Source organism: Myotis myotis, unplaced genomic scaffold (genome assembly GCF_014108235.1).
Source record: "Myotis myotis isolate mMyoMyo1 unplaced genomic scaffold, mMyoMyo1.p scaffold_m19_p_7, whole genome shotgun sequence".
NCBI lineage: Eukaryota > Metazoa > Chordata > Mammalia > Chiroptera > Vespertilionidae > Myotis > Myotis myotis.
Window position 1 is genome coordinate 7,282,249 of NW_023416379.1, and position 20,708 is coordinate 7,302,956.

Here is a 20,708-nt window from a genome sequence, read left to right on the forward strand (position 1 = left end):
CATGGAAGCCCTAGTAGTACATATATATAAATATATATATATATACACACATACATCTATTTAACATTCTAAATTATTTTAAGGCCCTAGTTTTACTTTGATCAGAAAATGTGAAAAATTAAAAAAATAATGCATATACATCCTGGGACATAATATTTGAGAAATGGAGGTTATTAGAGGCAAATATAAGACTTCATTAGAAGGAAACATTAAAACACTTATCTTGGCTTTTGTTTTTTCTTCGTCCAGTTGATACTTGGGTTGGGTCCATATAATTACAGCCTATCCGATCTGAGACAGTAAATACAGTTATTCTGATCCATGATAGCTGTCTTCCTGAGACATCCACTTTGGATGTCTGGTGCATATTTGTGCCTTGTTAGATTGAAGGCAGATGCAATTTTAAAGCTGGTGCTACTGGCAGCTTGTAGACTCAGGAATGCTCTTATCAGGGAAGTGGACACCTAGTTTTCAACCTGTGTCTTCATGGATAACTACAATCTACTTGAGTCCTTTAGTAAACGCAGACAAAGATTCATAGTGGAGAGCTTTCTGGCATGGGCCATCTGACTTGAAGGTCTATATAGATCAAACAAAATGAGTGATTGCCAAATCTCTGCGGTGTGTCATACCAGCCAAAGAGAATTGTCTTAGAGAAACTACTCAGAAGACTGACATTTTACAAAGAAAATCTTGGCATTTAGGAAAGATCATAAAGACCAACATATCGGTGCAGACATTACATAAACACAACCTTCAGGAAAGTATTCTTGGGTCATTGTTAATATTTCATGTCCAAGTAACAATACAGGATTGAAAAATAGATGATCTATTTTTCTCTATGGTCATATGAGTCTATCTGTTTTGAGATTAAGCTTATTGAATCCATATTTTTAGAAAATTTTAAGCTGTTCTGAAAGTCAACAAAAACATCTGTCAATTTATCACTCTGATTCAAAAAGCACAAGTATTCTGAGCAGCATTAACAAAAGAAAATTATATGTAAAAGGAGCATGCTGTGTGGAGAAACTACTGAGAAATGAAGAGTACATTGTAGTGCTTGACTTCCTGCATAATAAAATGATGAGCTCATTGACCCCTATTCCCTTTTGAACACTTAGGAAGCACTTGCAATGCACAAGAATCAACCTTTCTGCAGCTGACACATTACTGGGTTTCAGATTGCCTTTCATGTTAATCTCTTCCCTGGCAATAATGGAGATGTTTTTCTTTAAAATATAGAACCAAGAAACGAAGGTAGAAATGAAGTCTTATCCAGAAGATACTTTTAAGGTTAACATTAAAGGTCAAAAACAGAGCAAAGTATTGTCTTACAGAGGACTAGAAAGTCTTGGATGTCCACACAAGGTGCTTTGATCAGAGGTAGCATTTACTTCACGTGTTACTATGGTGAATTAAGCAATCTGTGGTTTTTCTTTGATGAGGCCATAAATATTTGCTTGAAAAAAATATTACCTACAGAAAGTTCATCTTCCATGACGACCTGAATTTACAGACTGTAGCCTGTTATGGTCCCGTTGGGCATCTTCCTTGTGATTATGTACACAGGCTGAACTCATTAGTCGTTCTTTCCTTCCCAGTGCTTGCCTTAGTTGGGATGTCTCTCTAATGATGCAGAGTGAAGTGACCAGAGAGGAGTAAGTTTTGATGACTCAGAGCAGACACATTCCTAGAACACGGAAACTTCCCACACACTCGGGCAGTGACCTGCTTCCACATAAAATGGTTGCATCTAAGCTCAGTGAGGGTCTCAATGACAGGAAGACCCAGTTAGGGCAATGGAGCAGTTTCTACTTCCAGATTTTCCAGCTAGAAGAAGAGAAAAAAAACAAAGACAGTGAGCATTTCAGATTGGGTTATAGCACACAGTTATTGGGCATCTTCTGTGTGTCGGAACTGTATTGGGAGTCTTTGTGTGTACTTTTTCCTGCAACCCTCAGAGTTTCTCTTAAATGTCACAATATTATATAATCTCTTGGGTCATTATGAATATGCTATTGTATTTGTATACACTAATGAATAAGAACTATATACTAATCATCAAAGATATATTTTTGATGGCTTCTCTTAAAATATATATTTTAATGCAAACTCTTCCCCCACCCCCCCCCTGTCCTTGACCCTCTTTTTCTCTCCATATCCTCACACTATTCATGATTTGATCAAAATTTCAAAAGAAAATTGCAGCATGTTTTGTTTTTATTTCTGGACAAAGACATTTTTATTTTCCCCTCAATTCTCAAAATTAATGGATCTTTTTCTGAAGAAATTGGTTTGAAGTTCTGGGATTTCCCCACCCCCACCACTCTTGTGAAGCTAGCCTCCCTGTCCTCTGATGGGGCACAGTTTCTGTAAATTGTCACATAAGTAATGAAGTAGGTCGAGGTGACCACAGCATTGACCCGTGTGTGACTGCTTAGTCCCAGGGAGGTTTGTTTGCTGCTTGCTGCAGAAGAGCTGAGCTCTACATAACCCTCTGTGTGTGCAGCCACCATGAGGTTCCACTGCATCATCCTGTGGGAGTGTGGACAGGGAAGGTACTACCATGAGAAACCTTCTGCTGGCCCAAGGGTGCAGAGAGAGGAGTGAGGGGCCCACCTCTGTCCTAGTTGCTGATAAACACAAATTGAATTGATGGATAGAGACTGAAGGATAAACTCTAACCAGCTGGCCAAATGATGTCTGGTTGCTGCTTGCTCTCCCATGGACTAGGGGTCTAAGAGAGCACTCTGGGACTCACCAGCAAGGAAAGTACAATTGCACCCCGTCTCAAGTCAAAACTGGAAACATCTAGAGGACAATATGCCCCTCCAGTGGGTAGAGAGATGCAACCCCACAGTGAGAGGGAAAGGAAGAAAGCCCAGGGGTGTTTTGATCAATAGACTAAGGAACTGACAGACACACGGCTGATAGAGGAGTGAGGAATGTTATGCTCTTAGAGGGTAAAGGAAGCACCTAGGTTGTTTGACATTAGTCCCCATGATTTAAGCCACTGTGCATAGTATTTAATTGGGACAGCATCATTCTTCACAGTGAGGTTTGCCACTGTGGAACCCCATTTTAATGACTCCATGATGGCTAACCTAAAGAGACTTTCTTGAGGATAGTAAAATCCCATGAAATTCCATGGAAGAAGCTGTTCAGAGTCTGAGGGCGGAAGTTGCTCTAGACCGGTGATGGCGAACCTATGACATGCGTGTCAGAGGAGACACGCGAACTCATTTTTTTGGTTGATTTTTCTTTGTTAAATGGCATTTAAATATATACCATAAATATCAAAAATATAAGTCTTTGTTTTACTATGGTTGCAAATATCAAAAAATTTCTATATGTGACACGGCACCAGAGTTAAGTTAGGGTTTTTCAAAATGCTGACATGCCGAGCTCAAAAGGTTCGCCATCACTGCTCTAGACTGCATCGATCCTAGATGGAATGACAGCCTGATCATGATTCTTATCTAGAAAATGACTGATGAAGTTTTTAAGATTGCCCCCTACCCCCCAGGGCGTCCCACTTCACTATCTTTCTCGCTGTGAGGTCCTGTGCTGGAAGCTGTGTTGATTTAGGGCCATAGATGTCCAGGATAGTACTTCCTAAACTGGGACTCTGGAATCCAAGACAAAGCCCAGGACAGAAAAACACAAGGCTTTGTGGATATGCCTATTAAAATCAAGGTTCCCAAAGTAGAGACTGAAGCGATGATCATCAAAGACTTGCAGCTCAGATATGAGGCTCTGTTGGGCTCCAAGGAGGCAGTTAGTCGTTCAGGCAGATCAAGCTCTGCATACTTCTATAGATCCAGATGCCTCTGTGGAGTCACTCTCTTTCATGCAGGAACCAGAAAGCCAGGTGGCTGCCTTAGAACAAATGGCTCCCTCAGAACCTCAGTCTTGCATTGGGAAGCCTTTAACGTGCCTTCATTCTCAAGAGATCTCAGAGGGTCTTACCCCTTAAGAAGGGCAAAATGGAGAAGGGGAGAAAGATAAGAGTGGGCAAGCATAAACGTCTTTGTCTTTTTGATATCTGTGCTCAGATGACTAATGTACCAGGCTCTCTTGAAGGTTGAGGACCACTCATTTACTAGCCTTCTTTGAAACAGAGTCAATTAGGGAAGGCAGTGACTGTGACATTTGAGTGGGGCTGTTATGACCACTTCTGCTGCTCCCAAGGCTATGTAATTGGTATTGATAATTTCCATGCTTGCTCTGTGAATGCTCATAATGTCCATGGGAGTCGTGCCCAGTCTGGAAGAGCTACTTATAGAGAGGTGAGGGTGGGGCACAGACACAACAGATGACAATTCAGCTTCAGGTGCCCTTCTGGTAGAATAGCCTTGTGTGGCCAATGAGTAAAGCTCTCGGGGTCTGGAGACTGATGGAGGATCATTGCCAACAGAATTCAGTTTTTGCTTCTTCAGTTCTGGTTGTTCCAGACATGGTGACCGTAACTGAATCAGGTGCCCGCGATGGCACCTGGAATGCCATCTTGGGCTTTGGTCATGTCTTTTTTCTCTGTCCCTTTGGCACTTGAAAATCAAGATCCTTACCCTGACTCAGCTTCCTAAACATGCTTCCTGTGCAGCCACAGTAATACTTAATTTCTCCTGTGATTGGCCACCGATGAGTAGGTCAGAACCCAGAACTAGCCCCTCTCTTCTTGCAAGTGACTTGGTCCTACTACAATGATGATTTTATGTCAATAATCCCCAATGAAATTAGCAGATGCTAACTCATGCGAAGGTCCAGGATTGGTCATTAATTCTGATAAGATTCAGGGACTAAACACCCAACTCAAAATTTTGGGAGGAACATGAGTAACCACTTAAAAGTGGATCCTAATGACAGTAAGGAAAATATTTTTTGTGCGATGGCTTCCCACTACAAGAAAGGAAGCTTGGCACTTCATTGCAATATTCAGGCACTGAGGTAATATGTGCCTTATCTTTGCATGCATTTTGTTGAGGCAGCAAATAAGCTAATTAGAAAATCTGCCAAATTTGGAAGGAGACCTATTGGTGCCTCCTTGGCACCAATGACCACTTGAATTGGGGAAGGAATACTTTAGGCCTTGGAGGTACTGGAGGGGGAAATGATAGACTCTTATCTTTTTCTCTAAACTCCAGTCCTGCAGCCCGGTAAAATAATCACGTGCTCTACTGAAATGAGCAGCAGCTCTGACTGCCAACCTGACCTGCTTCAGGGCTTATCACTTCAACTGATATGCATGGGATCAGAAAAATTCATGTGGGCTTGGCTGGCCCTGAGTTACTCTACGTGCCTGATATTATCAAACGCGGCTCCTAAATGTGAAGTCCCTTGTACATGTATAAGCACAGTCAGGCTCATACCAGTTCCTATGCTTTTCCTAACACCTGAGTGCCCTGGGGTTATACCATGGATGGCTTTGAAGGCAAAAGCTATTTGGTGACAGTGCCCATATGGAATACCCAAGTTAATGTAGTAGTCATCCAAATTAAACTTATCCACAAATCCCAAATCGAACCTGTCCCCTTCAGTTACATGGTTTCACGTGGGGAAGAGTGGGCCACAGGACATCTCTCTATCGCGCAAGGCTGAGCAGTTTGACGCATCATTGCCCCCCTGCAATGATTGGCTGCAACACCACTCCTTGGGTCACGTTCCTTTTGCTAGGCCTCCAGGTAAAAGAGTGCTGTTCTACCTGAGGGATACATGGATTCTTGTCCCCATACGGCAGTGTGAGTGTTGTTCCCTGGCATCTGAGTCCACATTTGAGAGACAGGTCATGAACCTGTCTTTAACTTGAGCTACCATAGCCAATGAGACAGAACAAGCCATAGGAGATCCATCGCTCAGGCTAAACTCCCTGCTCATACGTGGATCCATCGATTGGCCTTGGACTACATTCTGGTTGGTGTGGTTGCCAACCACTCCTGTTGGGTTCTAATTAATACCAACAGTATGGTGGCACAATCCATGCATACCATAAAAGAGGAAGCTCAATGGCTATCTGAGCTCAGACCGATTGGTCCTCTCTGGGACTAACTCATTTGAGTCTAGGATCCTGAAGTGCATGGCTGAGGTCAATACTGCCGATCTGATCTGATCCTGCGGATGGGGATTCTGTGAATAATAACCCTAATCAAGTATTGTTTGAAATAAATGGAACGGATTTGTTCCTAGCCCTTGTCAGTATGTTTAACCCAAATTGCTAATGGGATGATATAAATATATGAAAATTGAATTCAGCCAAGAATATGTCCAGCCGACAGGTGAATTATTGGGAGAGGCAGTCCACCACGCATCCCTGCACAAGCTTGCCTACTGAGCTGAAATGCAAGGCGTAAATATCTTTTGACTCTGAGTCATTTCTGTAGTCACACAGCCAATTAAGAACATTTGCTGCCAGACCACATGAGGACCACAGCATGGCCACTTTGTGATTGCCCGCCCCTGCTCTCAGGGGAGAAGGATAGGTTTGTTTACTGAATGCTGCAAAGGTGCTGAGCCCTTGGCTCCAGGCTCTTCAGCTTTAGTGCGAGCCACTGTGTGCACAGCAGCCACCTGAGCCCATTGTGTTGCACGACGGGGCATGTGGGCCAGGGAGCCAGCGCCCCTGTGCTGATGTGTCTGCTGTTTGCTGAGCTGTTGGTAATAAACTGCTTTCTCTGGTCCATTGGGTCACATTGTTTACTGACATCCATACTGTTGTGGCCAGCTGACCTGCCGCTTGCTGGGATCTCGTCTTTGGAAGCTTGTAACTCCCCACCATTTTCTAAGACTGGGCTTCTTTCCTGACAGTGACCACAGCAATGTTACGCATGTCAGTAAACTTGACATTTGACATCGGTACAGTATTTTAATCTACCATCCGTTTTCCAGTTTTGCCAACAGGTTTTTAAGCTTTTATTTATTTATTTATTTTCAGGAAGTCAATGAGCAAATCCTTTTGGGCTATTTTTTTTTTTTTAGACTATTTTGAAAAATAAAGTTTTGGAGAAACTTTTAGATTGGAACTGAAGCCTATTGAAAGCACTTTTCATTTCTATCCATGCAGTGCTTGGAGATGCTCACTACCCCTGGAGGGAGTGGAAGCGATCGCCTTTTCCCACTTCATTAACCTGTGGGAGGAAGCAGCGGTCTTTAGAGGGGAAGTGACATGCCCAAGTATATTGGTCAGGGAAAGCTGGCTTAATATGTTTCTTTTTTCTTTTTCTTTTTTCTTTTTTGCAGCTACTCTCTTCCACTTCCATTGTCTCTTCCCTATTTGTGATGCCATCCAAAGTTGCAATTGAAACTAATAACAGCCTTGGGTACTGTTGAAGCGGATCAATGTTTCAGTCAATAACACGCTTCAAAATTGCATTCATTACAGAACCATCGAAGCAGAGCCACACGGAATACTTTTAGAGTTGATGACTCAGTGGCAAAGTTCTCCATTTAACTACATCATAGAGAAATTGTCTCTTCTTCCAAGCTCCATTGCAGCTTAAAAAACAAAATGCAAATATATAGATATATGTAGTACACACACACACACACACACACACACTAGGGCTTTTCAAAGCCTTAAAATGTTAATATAGAGTATAAGTTCTTGAGACCAAAAATAAGACAGGTAACACTTTCTAGCATTTGCCTAAAGAGCTATTTTTCCATGGCTCACATATTAACATTTCGCACAGTAATGTTCTGTAGGACCCTGGTAGAATTTGTAAAACTAATCGGAGCGCTATCCCCTATGATTCTTTAAGTATCAAATCTTAACACCGGAGTTCCTGTCACATCCCAGTCATGTAGACAAAATGCTGATGCTAAATGTTTGAGACTTCCAGTAACCAGGAAATCCTTATATCTCAAAGTTTAGAAGAATCTTTCTTTGGTTGTATTGAAATCCCTTTCCCTGTAACTTCCACCCTTTAGCTTTCATTAGTAGAGTTGTATTGGATAAGCCCAATTCCTTATTGCATCCCTTTAAGTATATGAAGATCACTGTTTTGTCCAGAGTTTTCTGTTTCCCAGGCGCACTTATTTCTACCATAGTGAGGAATTCTAACTCCCTTCACCTTCTTGGTTGCTCATGTCTGAACACAAGCTAGTTTATTAATTTCATTCCTGATAGTGAAGCTAACATTTCTTTGGCTCTAGACACTAGACATTTGTTGATGCAATCAAGCTGTAATTGCAACAGTTGAGATGGACTGTATCATATTGTTATTCCATGAAAGAAAACCTCGCCTGGCTGGCAGGCTCAGTAGTTGAGTGTTGACCTATGAACCAATGTCGGGTTCAATTCCCAGTCAGGGCACATGCCCTGTTGCCCAGGTTTCAGCAGGATCCCCAGTAGGGGGCGTGCAGGAGGCAGCTGATCAATGATTCTCTCTCACCATTGATGTTTCTGTCTCTCTCTCTCCTTTCCTCTCTGAAAATAATAAAAAATAATATATATGTATATTTTTAAAAATCTCTAGGGCTTTTTTGTCCATATCTGCAGTCATTCATATTTTATATTTCTACTAGAGGCCAGGTGCACGACATTCGTGCACTGAGGGGCTGGGGGAGCGGGTCCCTCAGTCCGGCCTGTGTCTTTTAGCAGTCTGGGATAGCCTTAGTGCTGCCGCAGAGGCAGGAGAGGCTCCCGCCACCGCTGCTGCACTCATCAGCCGTCAGCCCGACTTGTGGCTAAGTAATGCTCCCCCTGTGGGAGCGCACTGACCACCAGGGGGCATCTTCTGCTTTGAGCATCTGCCCCCTGGTGGTCAGTGCACATCATAGCGACCGGCTGCTCCACCGTTCGGTCAATTTGCATATTACCCTTTTATTATATAGGAGAGTTAGATTTTTGGATTGAATTTTTTCTCTGGTAACTTTTATAACTTAAGTTTGGTTCATTATCCTATTATATTCAGCATTCCTCCATTGATTGAATGGTTAAGATGGCAATCAAAGTTTATAAATCTATGTCACTGTACCATATAACCAGATCATAATTCAACATAGCATAGAATTACAGAAATTAACAAGAGCTTGCCAAATCTCTTGACTTCCCTGTCCTGTGATCCTCTAGGAAGATAAAATTAGTTTTGTCATAACTAATTCTTAGAAAGCTTAGTTGCTTTCTAGACATTACTGCTTCCTTTCTAAGTGCTCTCAAAATATATTTTAATAATGTGATCTAGGCTCTAAAAACAATAAATGCAAAGTGGTTTTCAGTTGCCACAAAGTTCCCATTAAAATTAGGACTCTCTTTCCCCTAGATTTTTAGGCTCCTCCCATTTTTTGCTTCTGAAGTTATCATTTGTGTTTCATTAATTATGTATCATTTAAAAGTTCTCTTACTGTTTTAAGATCACCAGGAGATTTGAGCTCATCCAGAGCCTCCTAGTTCTCTAACAATTATCTTCACCTTTACTAGCCTTACTTCTTTCTTCATATTTTAGGATAGAGATAATTTGCTCTAAAAGAGAAACTTGAAATAAAATGACTTGAAGAAGTATGCACAGAGAAATCAAATTGCATGAAGAGCATGGAAAATGAATGCCTAAGTGTGAGTCTACTTAACAAAAATCTAGTAGCGATGAAGATGATAAGTTGAACAGGCATGGAATGCTACAGCTGGAGCTGTGACTGAGCCTTGAAATACACAAAATAACATGAGACCATTTTTTTAATGCTTAGCCAAGGCAAGATCTCTTTGGGCACTGAATCCAGTTCTTGGCCTCCTCATCAACAGCACTTGTTAAAAAATAAAATTGACACAGCACATGTGTAAATACGCATGTGTTTGAACAGTATAACTTCTGAGCAGAGGATCAGCTAAGAGAAAATGAAGGCCCCCTCCTGTGAGTATTTTTTAGGTTCTGAAGGCTGAGCCTGAGATAATATCAGTGTGTTACATAGTCATTTAGGTTGTCAATCAGTTGAACATGAAAGAGGCCATTCCCACCACCCTTCATATCACCTGAATATCATGAGCCCTCTGATTATTCATTCAGTCCACAGATATTTTTGGACGAAATTGTAATGTGCCAGACAGTGTGCTTGGTAGATACTGGAGGCACAAGAAGGCAGATGTGGTTCATGCCCTCGAGAAGGGAGGGCGTGTCCCATGCAACATGTGCCTCCTGCAGATGGTTAGCAATAGTGACCACAGTTACTTCTCTCCCTATAGCCACACCCCTTTGCAATGTGACAGCAGCATCTACCATCCATAGGCAGAGTCTGTTTGCCACCCCTTGAATCTCAAACCTGTGCCCACCGTGCGAACAAGCCTGGGCTAAGCTGCGCGAAGACGAAGGTCCATGTGGAACTAGCCATTCTTCCTGTGGGCATCCTCGATCCGCTAGTTGACAACTGATCTAGAAGAACTGTCCAGACCACTGCAGCCCAAATTACTGATCTATCGACTCTCAAACTAAAAAAAATGGTCCCTTTAAGCTACCGAATTTTAAAAAAGACTTGTTATGCAGCCAAAGCTGACTGACAGCTCTTCAACATGTAAGTATGATTCAGAGTTTATTTTGGGTCCAGAATTTTCTCATATGGCTTATCCAATTACCTTGATAACTGCCAACTCTCCACTTCACTTTGCGCTGTATGGGCATGGTCTCAGTGTACAGTTGTCAGAATACAGACACCCTGGGAAGGTTTGATATTGGCTCTCTGATCTGCAGAATATGAAGTTGGCTAATGTGCTTGAGATGTGACATGTACCGTATATTTCTTGGAGAAAACACAAATACACAAGCAGACACAAACATCTACAACAATACAAACTTCAAACAAGCAGTTAAAAAGTTAATGCAAATCCAGTTAATCCAGTTAGCTTTGTTTCCTAGCATAATGGCTCAGGATGTTTAAAAACACACACAAAAAACCCCCACACACAACAACCTGTTTGTCACATTCTGAATTTGAACAACAAATCCACTATGTCCTACAGACACAGCCATAAAGTCTCTGATTTCTCCTTCAAATAATTTTATTATTTTGATGTATTATTGAAACTCTCACCAAAGGCTGATGTATCCTTCCAGATGTCTGTGTAACTGCCTTGATTCTAATGATCACATTAGTGGCGGTTAGCAAAAGGATCTTTGATTTATCTTAATTTTCAAATATGTCAGAGTGTCTTTTCCTCTTTTCCTGGCAGCCGCTCGCTCTTTGTCCGGCTCTCCCAGCTGGGCATTTTGGGAAAGCAGCCAATTCCAGGGCTAATGTGTTTCTGCTGTGATCTGACACTGATGCTGTTTCATGGAGGCAGCAATGGAGATAAGCGCTAATTGGATGCATTTTTAAAGCAAACCTTTTAGTTACTTAGAACAGAGCTTCCCCAATTAGCTTCCTTTCTCCTCTCTCTGGCTATGCAAGAACCACAGTGATGTGAAAACACTGGGTTTGGAAGGGAGTCAAGGGCACTGCCCAGGGCCACTGAAGGACAGTCATGCTGAAGTCAGGGGAAACGCTCCAGCAGCGGCTGGGGGCTGAATTGCCGGGAGAGCAGGGTGAGTGGAGGATACTGGGAGGATCAGATGTGACAAGAGGCCCAGGCAGTGGGGCAGAGGCCCAGGGTACACTACTGACAGACACACCCTAAAGTGCCAGAAAGCAGAGGGAAGGTGTGGGTGGGCACCCAAGGAGAGAGCACCAGAGTTTTAGCATGGCCATCTTGGCCTCCAATGGAAGTATTTTGCTTCAATGGAACATATTTCAACTTTAGAACTGAGACTTTTAAATTGCATTCTTTAACATGTTATCCCCAGGCTGAAGAAAATCTATTTAAATCCCTGCCCTCTTTAAGTTACTTGCAAGCTTTTGATAGCTGCCCAGAAGGAGAGCTGCTTAGGAAAGGAGGCAGGTTTGAAGGTCTTAATGTGGAAAAAAAATAAGAGAAAAGATGCAGGGTAGGAAACCATTTCTTTCTGGCTTTTATTTCTGAGATGGATTCAGAAGTGAGACATAAGTTAATTTTCCTTTGGTTGGAAGTGAGTCTGCCATCATTATCTCATCCTCTCTGGGGGTTCCAGTTCCTGTGTTCCTTTCAGCATTATTTAATAGCAGGGGCATGAGGATTAATGACCCCTCTGGGCCACAGGATTGCATCATCCCGTGGTCAATTAGAAAGGGTGAGTCTGGGTTTGGCTGGGTGGCCCCAGTGGGGACAGTGAGGTGGGCGTGGTGGGGAGACAGCGGAGAGGAGGCAGCTAACTCCCCCTTCCTCTCCTGCTATTCTCTTTCTAGTCCTTGTTATGGAACCATCTGTCCCCATAGGCCCACCCCTTGCCCTAAGAACTTTTTCTGACTCAAGAATTTACAGGAAGTTTGAATTTGAGTTCTGGGTTATAAAATTACACAAGCTGTAAATTTTGGGTGCTGGCACCATTATTTGAAAATTTATTTAATTAACCGCAATAATGACTTGATATGCTTGATTTACTTTAAAGGCTAGACTCCAAATTTTGCAAACCAGTGGCTTCCTAAGCCAATATTTAACTTAGAGATGGATTTTTCTCTTTCCTCCTTTTTGATTCCTCATTTAATTGTAAGATTGTGTGTAAACCTTGAATCTTTCACGCAGGCCATCATCTATACTCTTCTGCACGTAGGAATACATCTTCCAGCAAATCATCCTTCCCCATTTTGTTCTTTCTTTCCTCCTTTGCGGTGACACTGATTTGCTGGGAACATCTTGTACCTGTCACCAGAGTCAGCGAAGTGCTGACCTTTCTCTTTTACCACAGAACCAGAGCAGGCCTGGCTTTGGAGAAGTGACAGGGATGTTGGAGCAATATGCATAAAATACATGACATTGCTGGGGGGAAATGAGGAGAATTCTAGATCAGGGTCACTTCCACAATATGCTAAGAGTCGTTCATTTTGAAAAGAAGACAAGGCTGTGGAGATAATGATTTTTAGAGGCTTTACAGGTTTCTAGTTGTCAGGTCTCTAATATAAAGGAAAAATGCAAATATATAGAGTTCGGCTGATAAATGAAGGGCCCCTCCAATACAATGGTCAAAGTTTGCTCCCCTCCTCCCTCTATGTTCATGCTGAACCCCAATCTCCTTGTTACTGATCTCTTTCTAATGGATTGAATCTTGGATTGGTACAAAGCTCTATCATTTCATATCATCCCCAGTAAGTGTACCCAAGTCTAGAAGCTGCGTACCTGATGGTTAGTCCTATCCACTGTGTTGGCCGTGGAGGGGTGGTCTCTAGTGTTCTGACGAATTCGAGTGGAGTTCTGCTGCTCAATGGTGGAGGAAGTTGGGATACAGAACTCTCTGAAGCATCGTTTGAAGTTTTCGTCCAGAAATGCGTAAAGGACTGGGTTCAGGCAGCTGTTTGTGTAACCTAGAGCAATGCAGAAGTGCCAGGAAACAGTCTGAAAGGTAGTTTCTGGGATTGTGATCAAGGCTTTAATGATGACGTAAATGTGAATGGGGGTCCAGCAGACGATGAACACAGCTACGACCACCAGCACCATCCTGGTGATTCTCCGAAGATTCCTGTCCTTTTCTTTGGAGCCAGAGAGCATACGGACACTCTTGAGGCGTAAGATCATTAGTCCGTAGCACACCGTAATGATGAGGACAGGCATGATGAAGGCGAAGATGAAAACACAGATTTTGAGCAGGTTTTCCCAGTACCAGGCTGGGTGAGAGAATGTTAGTGTGCAATCTACGGAACCTAGGTGAAAAAAAAAATTACAAGGAAGAATTAGAAGCACCATTTAATTATGACATTTGGTATTAACATTGCCATCTTGCTTACTAATTTTTAAGCTTGACCTTAGCTAACTTAAGGCTATTAGTATACAAGCTAGTAAAGAAGTATTTAAAGAAATGGTGGGAGAAACTCAGCTCTCTGCTGATTTTTAGAAACAGTTTTATTTATTTATTTATTTATTTATTTATTTATTTATTTATTTCTAAAGATCTCATTTTGCTGTCCACTTTGGTCACATTAAGTTTTCATTCAGCCAAAAATTATGGACTTCCCGCCATGAGCTATATCCTCTATGGCAGGGGTCCTCAAACTTTTTAAACGGGGGGCCAGTTCACTGTCCCTCAGACCGTTGGAGGGCCGGACTATAGTTTAAAAAAAAAACTATGAACAAATTCCTGTGCACACTGCACATACCTTATTTTGAAGTAAAAAAACAAAACGGGAACAAATACAATATTTGTATTTGCATGTGGCCCGCGGGCCGTCGTGTGAGGACCCCTGCCCTACGGGGTCTGTGTTGATATACAAAACATAGTCACTGTCCACAGTCTATAGGACATCCCAGCTAATGGATGTTCTCACTCCACTTTTTAATGGGTGGGTCAGCATTCTGACATGAGGTCTGGAAAGATACATTTTCTATGGAGCAGCCGCTGGAAACTATCGAACAAGCCTCCGGTTGCTTTGGGTTTCAGTTCTAATTCTAATTCCTCTGGGAAGAACTGTATTTTTATTTCCTCATCATTTTGATGAAATGCAGAGACATCCAGAACCCATAGATTATATTCTCTTTGAAATGTTTAGTGGGCTTAAAATCGCAGGGAAAATTCCCATTTCCAAAATTATTCAAAGGCATTTTTCTAGAAAACAATTTTATCAAAATCACAGTTTGACTAAGACATTGGAACACTCCAAAAAATTCTAGTTGGCTTATGACTTCACCAACATTTGGTTCGATACACTCTCCATCCCTCAGGCCTGCAGCATCACTCACCATGCCTGTACTTTGTTGTCGCCATGAACATCACAGGCAGGCCGATGGCTGAGGAGAGGACCCAGTTGCAGACATTGATGATTTTGGCGTTGCGGGGAGTACGGAAATCCAGGGCCTTGACCGGATGGCAGACGGCGATGTAGCGATCCACGCTCATGGTACAGAGTGTGAATATGCTGGTGAACATGTTATAGTAGTCTATGGAGATCACGATCTTGCAGAGGACGGTTCCAAACGGCCATGTTCCCATGAGGTAATTGACACTCTGGAATGGCAGGGTACTGGTCGCCAAGGCGTCGGCCAGAGCAAGGTTAAAGATGTAGATGTTGGTGGCCGTCTTCATTTTGGTGTATCTAGAAAATGAAGGAAGAGCGGAGGCTGAGTCAGAAACAGGCAGCAATGTGAAATACTGGTACCCTTCCAATAATTAAAAAAAACAAACCTTCAAGGATTAGCGGAAAGCATTTGAGATTCATTATGGAAGAACTGTTTTCTTGGAGGGGGGAGAGAGAGAGAGAAACATCAGTGATGAGGGAGAATCAACCTGGGCATGTACCATGATCAGGAATTGAACCATGACCTCTTTCTTGGTTTGTAGGTCAATGCTCAACCACTGAGCCATGCTAGCCGGACTGTTTTCTAATATTAGATTGGCTATTTATAGCCATGTGCCTATAGGCTAAATATATAATTTCTCTACCTATCAGTTTTCTTACCTATAAAATGGTTATGATAATAGGTATCATACTGATTTATTTAATGGGCCAGGCACAGGTAGCTCCTCAGTCAAGTATCCAGACACTGGATAATAATTCATTTTAATTCTAAATATATATAAAATTCAGATTTTTATAGTTAAAATTGTGGAGCATGGTGTGAGAACATGTCCTTATGTCCATCCATGTGCCACTTCTCTGGAAATGAAAGGAGAGATGCTTCCATTATGGCTAAGAGACTTTGCTTAATCATCTTTAACTTATACTTTTAGGAAGTACTTATTTCCTGCTTTATTTGATTTCTGCTCATTCTACTTTAGGACATGAATAGCATTTCTTTAATCAGAAGTTTATATCAAAATCATGTTTTGCTTTCTTGATTCCTGTATTCTGATATAACTAATATTTATGTCACATAGACATATATTACTAGGCTAAATCCTTTGATGTATATAAACCATTATAGTAGGCTGGAATAGTCTTATTCGTGACTTTAGATCTTTGTTTGCAGATATGTAGATTATTCATCTCTTTAGACCAAATGACTTCAAAAACAGCATCAGAACATCGTCTCAGGAGATAGTACATTTGGGTTCATAGATAAAGATGTTCTGTATTTCTTATAAATACTTAGTTTCCAGAGCTTGGAAATTATTTGCTTTCAAATTTGAGAGTTCTAAAAGAAAATGAAATTCCTTCTATTTTAAAATCTAGTAGTTGTGTATGTAAAAAAAATCATGTGTACATAATGTTGAATAATGTTATATCCCTAGGTATTTCTTACATATTGAAAGAACAATGAAAGTGACTTCAAAATAGGATAAAATAATTTTACCAATATATTTTTTTAAAATATATTTTATTGATATTTTACAGAGAGGAAGAGAGAGAGATAGAGAGTTAGAAACATCAATGAGAGAGAAACATCGATCAGCTGCCTCCTGCACATCTCCTACTGGGCATGTGCCCGCAACCCAGGTACATGCCCTTGACCGGAATCGAACCTGGGACCTTTCAGTCCGCAAGCTGACGCTCTATCTACTGAGCCAAACCGGTTTCGGCAATTTTACCAATATTAATATTAGAAAATTGTTTTTTGAAGAAACCTGAGCGTATGTTGTAGATTACAAATATTTTAGAGGGCAAGTCAGTAAAATTATTATCTATTGTACTTAGTACAATAAATATAAAGCTTTATCTATATTTTTGGTGATGATATTGTATATATAATCATTCAATATAAGTAAAATATAAAAGACAGCATGAACATAAAAGTTAAATGAAATAAAGATAGAATTGGATTATCCATTTGGCACAGAGCCCAGCACAAGATGAATACAGTAAATGCTTGTTGAGTAGAATTAAATATAGGAGGAAGGGTTTGGGTGACTTTATGTTTTTTGTGGTATAATGAAACACACTTTAACAAGGGAAATCTTAAGCTTTTGAAGTAAAAGTGAACAGGGAATATTCCTTTTGGCCTTGTCAACTGGTTGTTAAATTAAAAAAGAACTTTGGTCATAGAAGGTCATGAATGATGAGGAGTAGGATCATGAAGGATCTTTGAAGACCACATTGGTTGACTACCTTGCATCATGGCTGGAGAACGTGAGGGACAGAAAGCTGTGCAAACATTTGAGATTTTCTCCCGTTTTTCTAGATTCCAACTAAAACTAAAAATGTGCCTCTATGCTGTATGCTGGGCCATGTGTCATTTTGGGAGTGCATTTCTGAAAATGTTGTAGTTTGTCCCAGAAATACTCGGCGCACTGTTAGCTAAAACAAGGTAAGCATGCAAAGCTTTTTCATATTCTTTTCAAAGATGCCCATGCCGGGGCCATTGGAAATCCTGAGACTTAAAAAATAAAAATCCAATGTTGTAGCAGAATTACATTTTTTTAGAGGAGCGTTGAGTTTGTTCCATTTTTTTTTTTTTTTACTCTCTAATAATCCATAGTTTAATACTATCAACTGTAGGACTCAGAGTCCATCTCTTCAGTTTTTTGACTGCCTTTCCAACTTTCTTTTGAACATCTGCACCTGCTATTGGCTTCTCAAATGCAATGCTTCCCAAAGTGTGTTTTTCCTTTCTCATACATATCACCACGATCAGTGACAGCAAAATAATCAGTAACAATTGTTGGAGCCAGGATTCAAGCCCAGGTTATTTGTGGGTCATTAGCTACAATGCTTTGCTAGTTAATAACCATCTCTTATTATGTTCTATTTGCATCTCGTTTCACGAAATAATTTCTTTCATCCCCTGAAGATGTTAAATATGTTATTTTAAAGTACTTGTATGATTGCTATTTAATTCTGTTTCTTTAAGTAAATTTTTTTTTTTGTTGTGTCCTTCCCCAATGTCTTTCATGGTATAGTCATTCATTCACAATCCGATTATATTGATTTTGAGTTGACCCTTGAAGTGAAGATGCCTTGGTAGATTGCTCGCTGTTTCTGCTGTGTGGGTTGACCGGGGCGGGAGCTGCAATTAGACTGCACCATACAGTTTCCAGAGCATTGCTGGTCTCCTAGGTACAGCCAGTATCTCTTCCCCAAGCACTGCACTGCACCAGTTTTTAAATGGACATTGTGTCGCCTTTCTGTGTCACCTGTAGACTGGAAAACACACCAGCGGCAACTGACAAGGCTGCCACTACTGTGGAAATCCACTCCGTTGTGGAAAACCCTCCTTATGAACTCGTATTTCATGAATGAAGTCATCAATGACCCTAACACTCTTGACCTGTCTCTGTTGCATCATTCACTTCTTTCAAAAGGAGAAGGAATGGCTTTTATGTTTATATGTTAAGGTTGAAGAATAGGATATACACCGTTCTGTCCCTTCCACAGTCTCTTCCTAAGGTTCAGCTGCACAAAGGAAACACATATGGTAGCCAGCTATTCCAGGTAGTAAGTTTTAAAGGGATTGGTCCCCATATTAGGAGGTTAGCTGTGGTCCAGGTCTGTGACTAGATGTGTTTGTGTATTCATTCTGGGATTAGAATTAGGAAGCTATTATAACTGCACAGCTAAGTCACAACCACCAGCAAAGTATTTGCCAACAATAAAGATGATGTATTTTTTTTTCTATCTGCTGATTCATTTCATCTTCTCTCTCAATTTGTCCGAACATTAGCAGGGGAAGAAGGAGTGACATTTCATAGGATCCTTTAAACATTCAGGCTGCCTACCAAGAATTTCCCCATCATTTTCATAAATTTGTGTATGGCTTTTCATTGATCTATTGCTTTAATTTGTTTTCTTTAAAAAATAATTTCTAAAAGTTGTTCTAGAGTTTGTTCTCAATCAGCCATCCTGAAAATGATACATTGCATAGGAATACCTTTAAACAAGGTTTTAATCTGAGTATTGTCTAAAAGCATATCTGGCACTCTTAATGAACTTGAGAATAACTTTCAACCTTTAGCATGCTGGCACATGAAATCTTAGTCTTGTGTGATAAATGTGACAATTATATGGAAATCACGTTTTGTCTTTTAGCCTGTAAGCTTCTGGAGTATAGAGACCATGATCAGTCTGTGCTCTGCTGCCTGCTTGGCTGAGCGACATGATGAGTCCTCCTGATCCTAGGCCTGCAACTAGATGTCTCTTCAAATAAGACATTCCTGTTCATCTCACAGAAATGCTTTCTGCTTTCCTGTCTCATGTCACCTTACTACTCCCCACATTGATTCCCATTATTGTCTCCCTCCATTGGCAGAGGAGAAGAGAGGAAGGCATGTACTGTAATAGTAGTGAGGTTGCGTAATGGTGAGAAAGAAAAAGCTCCTGAGAGCTTTGGGGAGCCAGCTTAGTTGCTAACAGCCAGGCTGTGGCATTCATTTATGGAACATAATTCTTTAGAGTATCAACTTCAGATGAGGACTTTCCATGACTGTGATGCAACAAGCCAAAAGACGTCTCTATAACCAGACCTGACCAGAGGTAAAACCAAATCACCTGAACCACAAAAATGCCCAGCCTCTCCCTCTCCTGGTTAACATGAGGTATCCACTGCTTCTTATTCAATGATTTAGAAGCCTGGTGCATGAAATTCGTGCCTCTGGGGGTGGGAGGGAAGCCCCTCAGCCCGGATTGTGAAAGGGCACAGGACAGGCCGAGGGACCCCATGGGTGAACGATCAGGGACAGGGAGGGACATGGGAGGTTGGCCAGCTGGAGAGAGACTGTGGGAGGGCTCCAGGACATGTCTGGCCCATCTCGCTCAGTCCCAATCAGCCTGACCCCAGCAGCAAGCTAACCTACTGGTCAGAGCATCTGCCCTGAGTCGGTCAGTGAATGTCACAGTGACTGGTCAACCGGTCGACTGTCTGCCCCCTGGTGGTCAGTGCACATCATAGCAAACAGTTGAGCAGCCTTAGCATTTCATTAGCATATTACACTTTGATTGGTTAAATGGCCAACCAGATGATTGGACACTTAGCATATTAGACTTTTGTTATATAGGATGACTCTAGCCTTACTCTGCTAATTCAGCCCCTAGATAAGAAATTATTGATGCCCATGTGTCAAATGACTCTTGGTTTGAGTAATACCCTATCCAGACAAATCTCTGCTTCCTTGAATTTCTCCTTAATCACCAAACATAAACTAAAATCCCAGTGGTGTCCCCTCTCCCCTCCTGAAGCAAGCTTAATAAGCCTAGTAGTTTGAGCTCCAAGTCTATTCCTGGTGGATTTTGGCTGGTGAGCATGGGTAGCAGAGTGTCCTTGGATCCTGAGGTTGTCCCAGCAGCAGCAGGCCAGCAGCAATTAGCAATTGGAAGGAAGCAGTGGGAATTTTCCGGTGATGTCCACAGATGGGTACAACCCACTTGGAGAGCACAGTAGCTACAACAGCTGCCTGCACCACAGGAGTCTTGGCAAACATATTCACCCATTGTCTAGCAGATAGAACCCATTCCAGATGAAAGCTCGGATTGGATATCATCTTACTTTTTAGGGGGCTGCTCTTCTTTTTCAGAGCTCATGACCATGCACTGCAGCTGCAGTTGGATCCTCACCATGTCCTAGGTCAGCGGTCGGCAAACTCATTAGTCAACAGAGCCAAATATCAACAGTACAATGATTGAAATTTCTTTTGAGAGCCAAATTTTTTAAACTTAAACTATATAGGTAGGTACATTGTTATTAACTTAATTAGGGTACTCCTAAGGCTTAGGAAGAGCCACACTCAAGGGGCCAAAGAGCCGCATGTTGCTCACGAGCCGCAGTTTGCTGACCATAGCCCTAAGTTAACTCTCTACCT

At 41.6% G+C, this 20,708-nt stretch overlaps 1 protein-coding gene across 1 annotated transcript in view; it reads right to left on the reverse strand.

Annotated features, from left to right (window-relative positions):
• Positions 1 to 11,361: 11,361 nt before the first annotated feature.
• The window catches only part of OPRM1 (opioid receptor mu 1), a 30,306-nt gene continuing 20,959 nt past the window's right edge, over positions 11,362 to 20,708 (reverse strand). Inside the window, 4 exon segments of the mRNA XM_036317252.1 lie at positions 11,362 to 11,592; positions 12,612 to 12,694; positions 13,165 to 13,689; positions 14,723 to 15,075. Coding sequence (XP_036173145.1) covers positions 11,362 to 11,592; positions 12,612 to 12,694; positions 13,165 to 13,689; positions 14,723 to 15,075 — 1,192 coding nt within the window.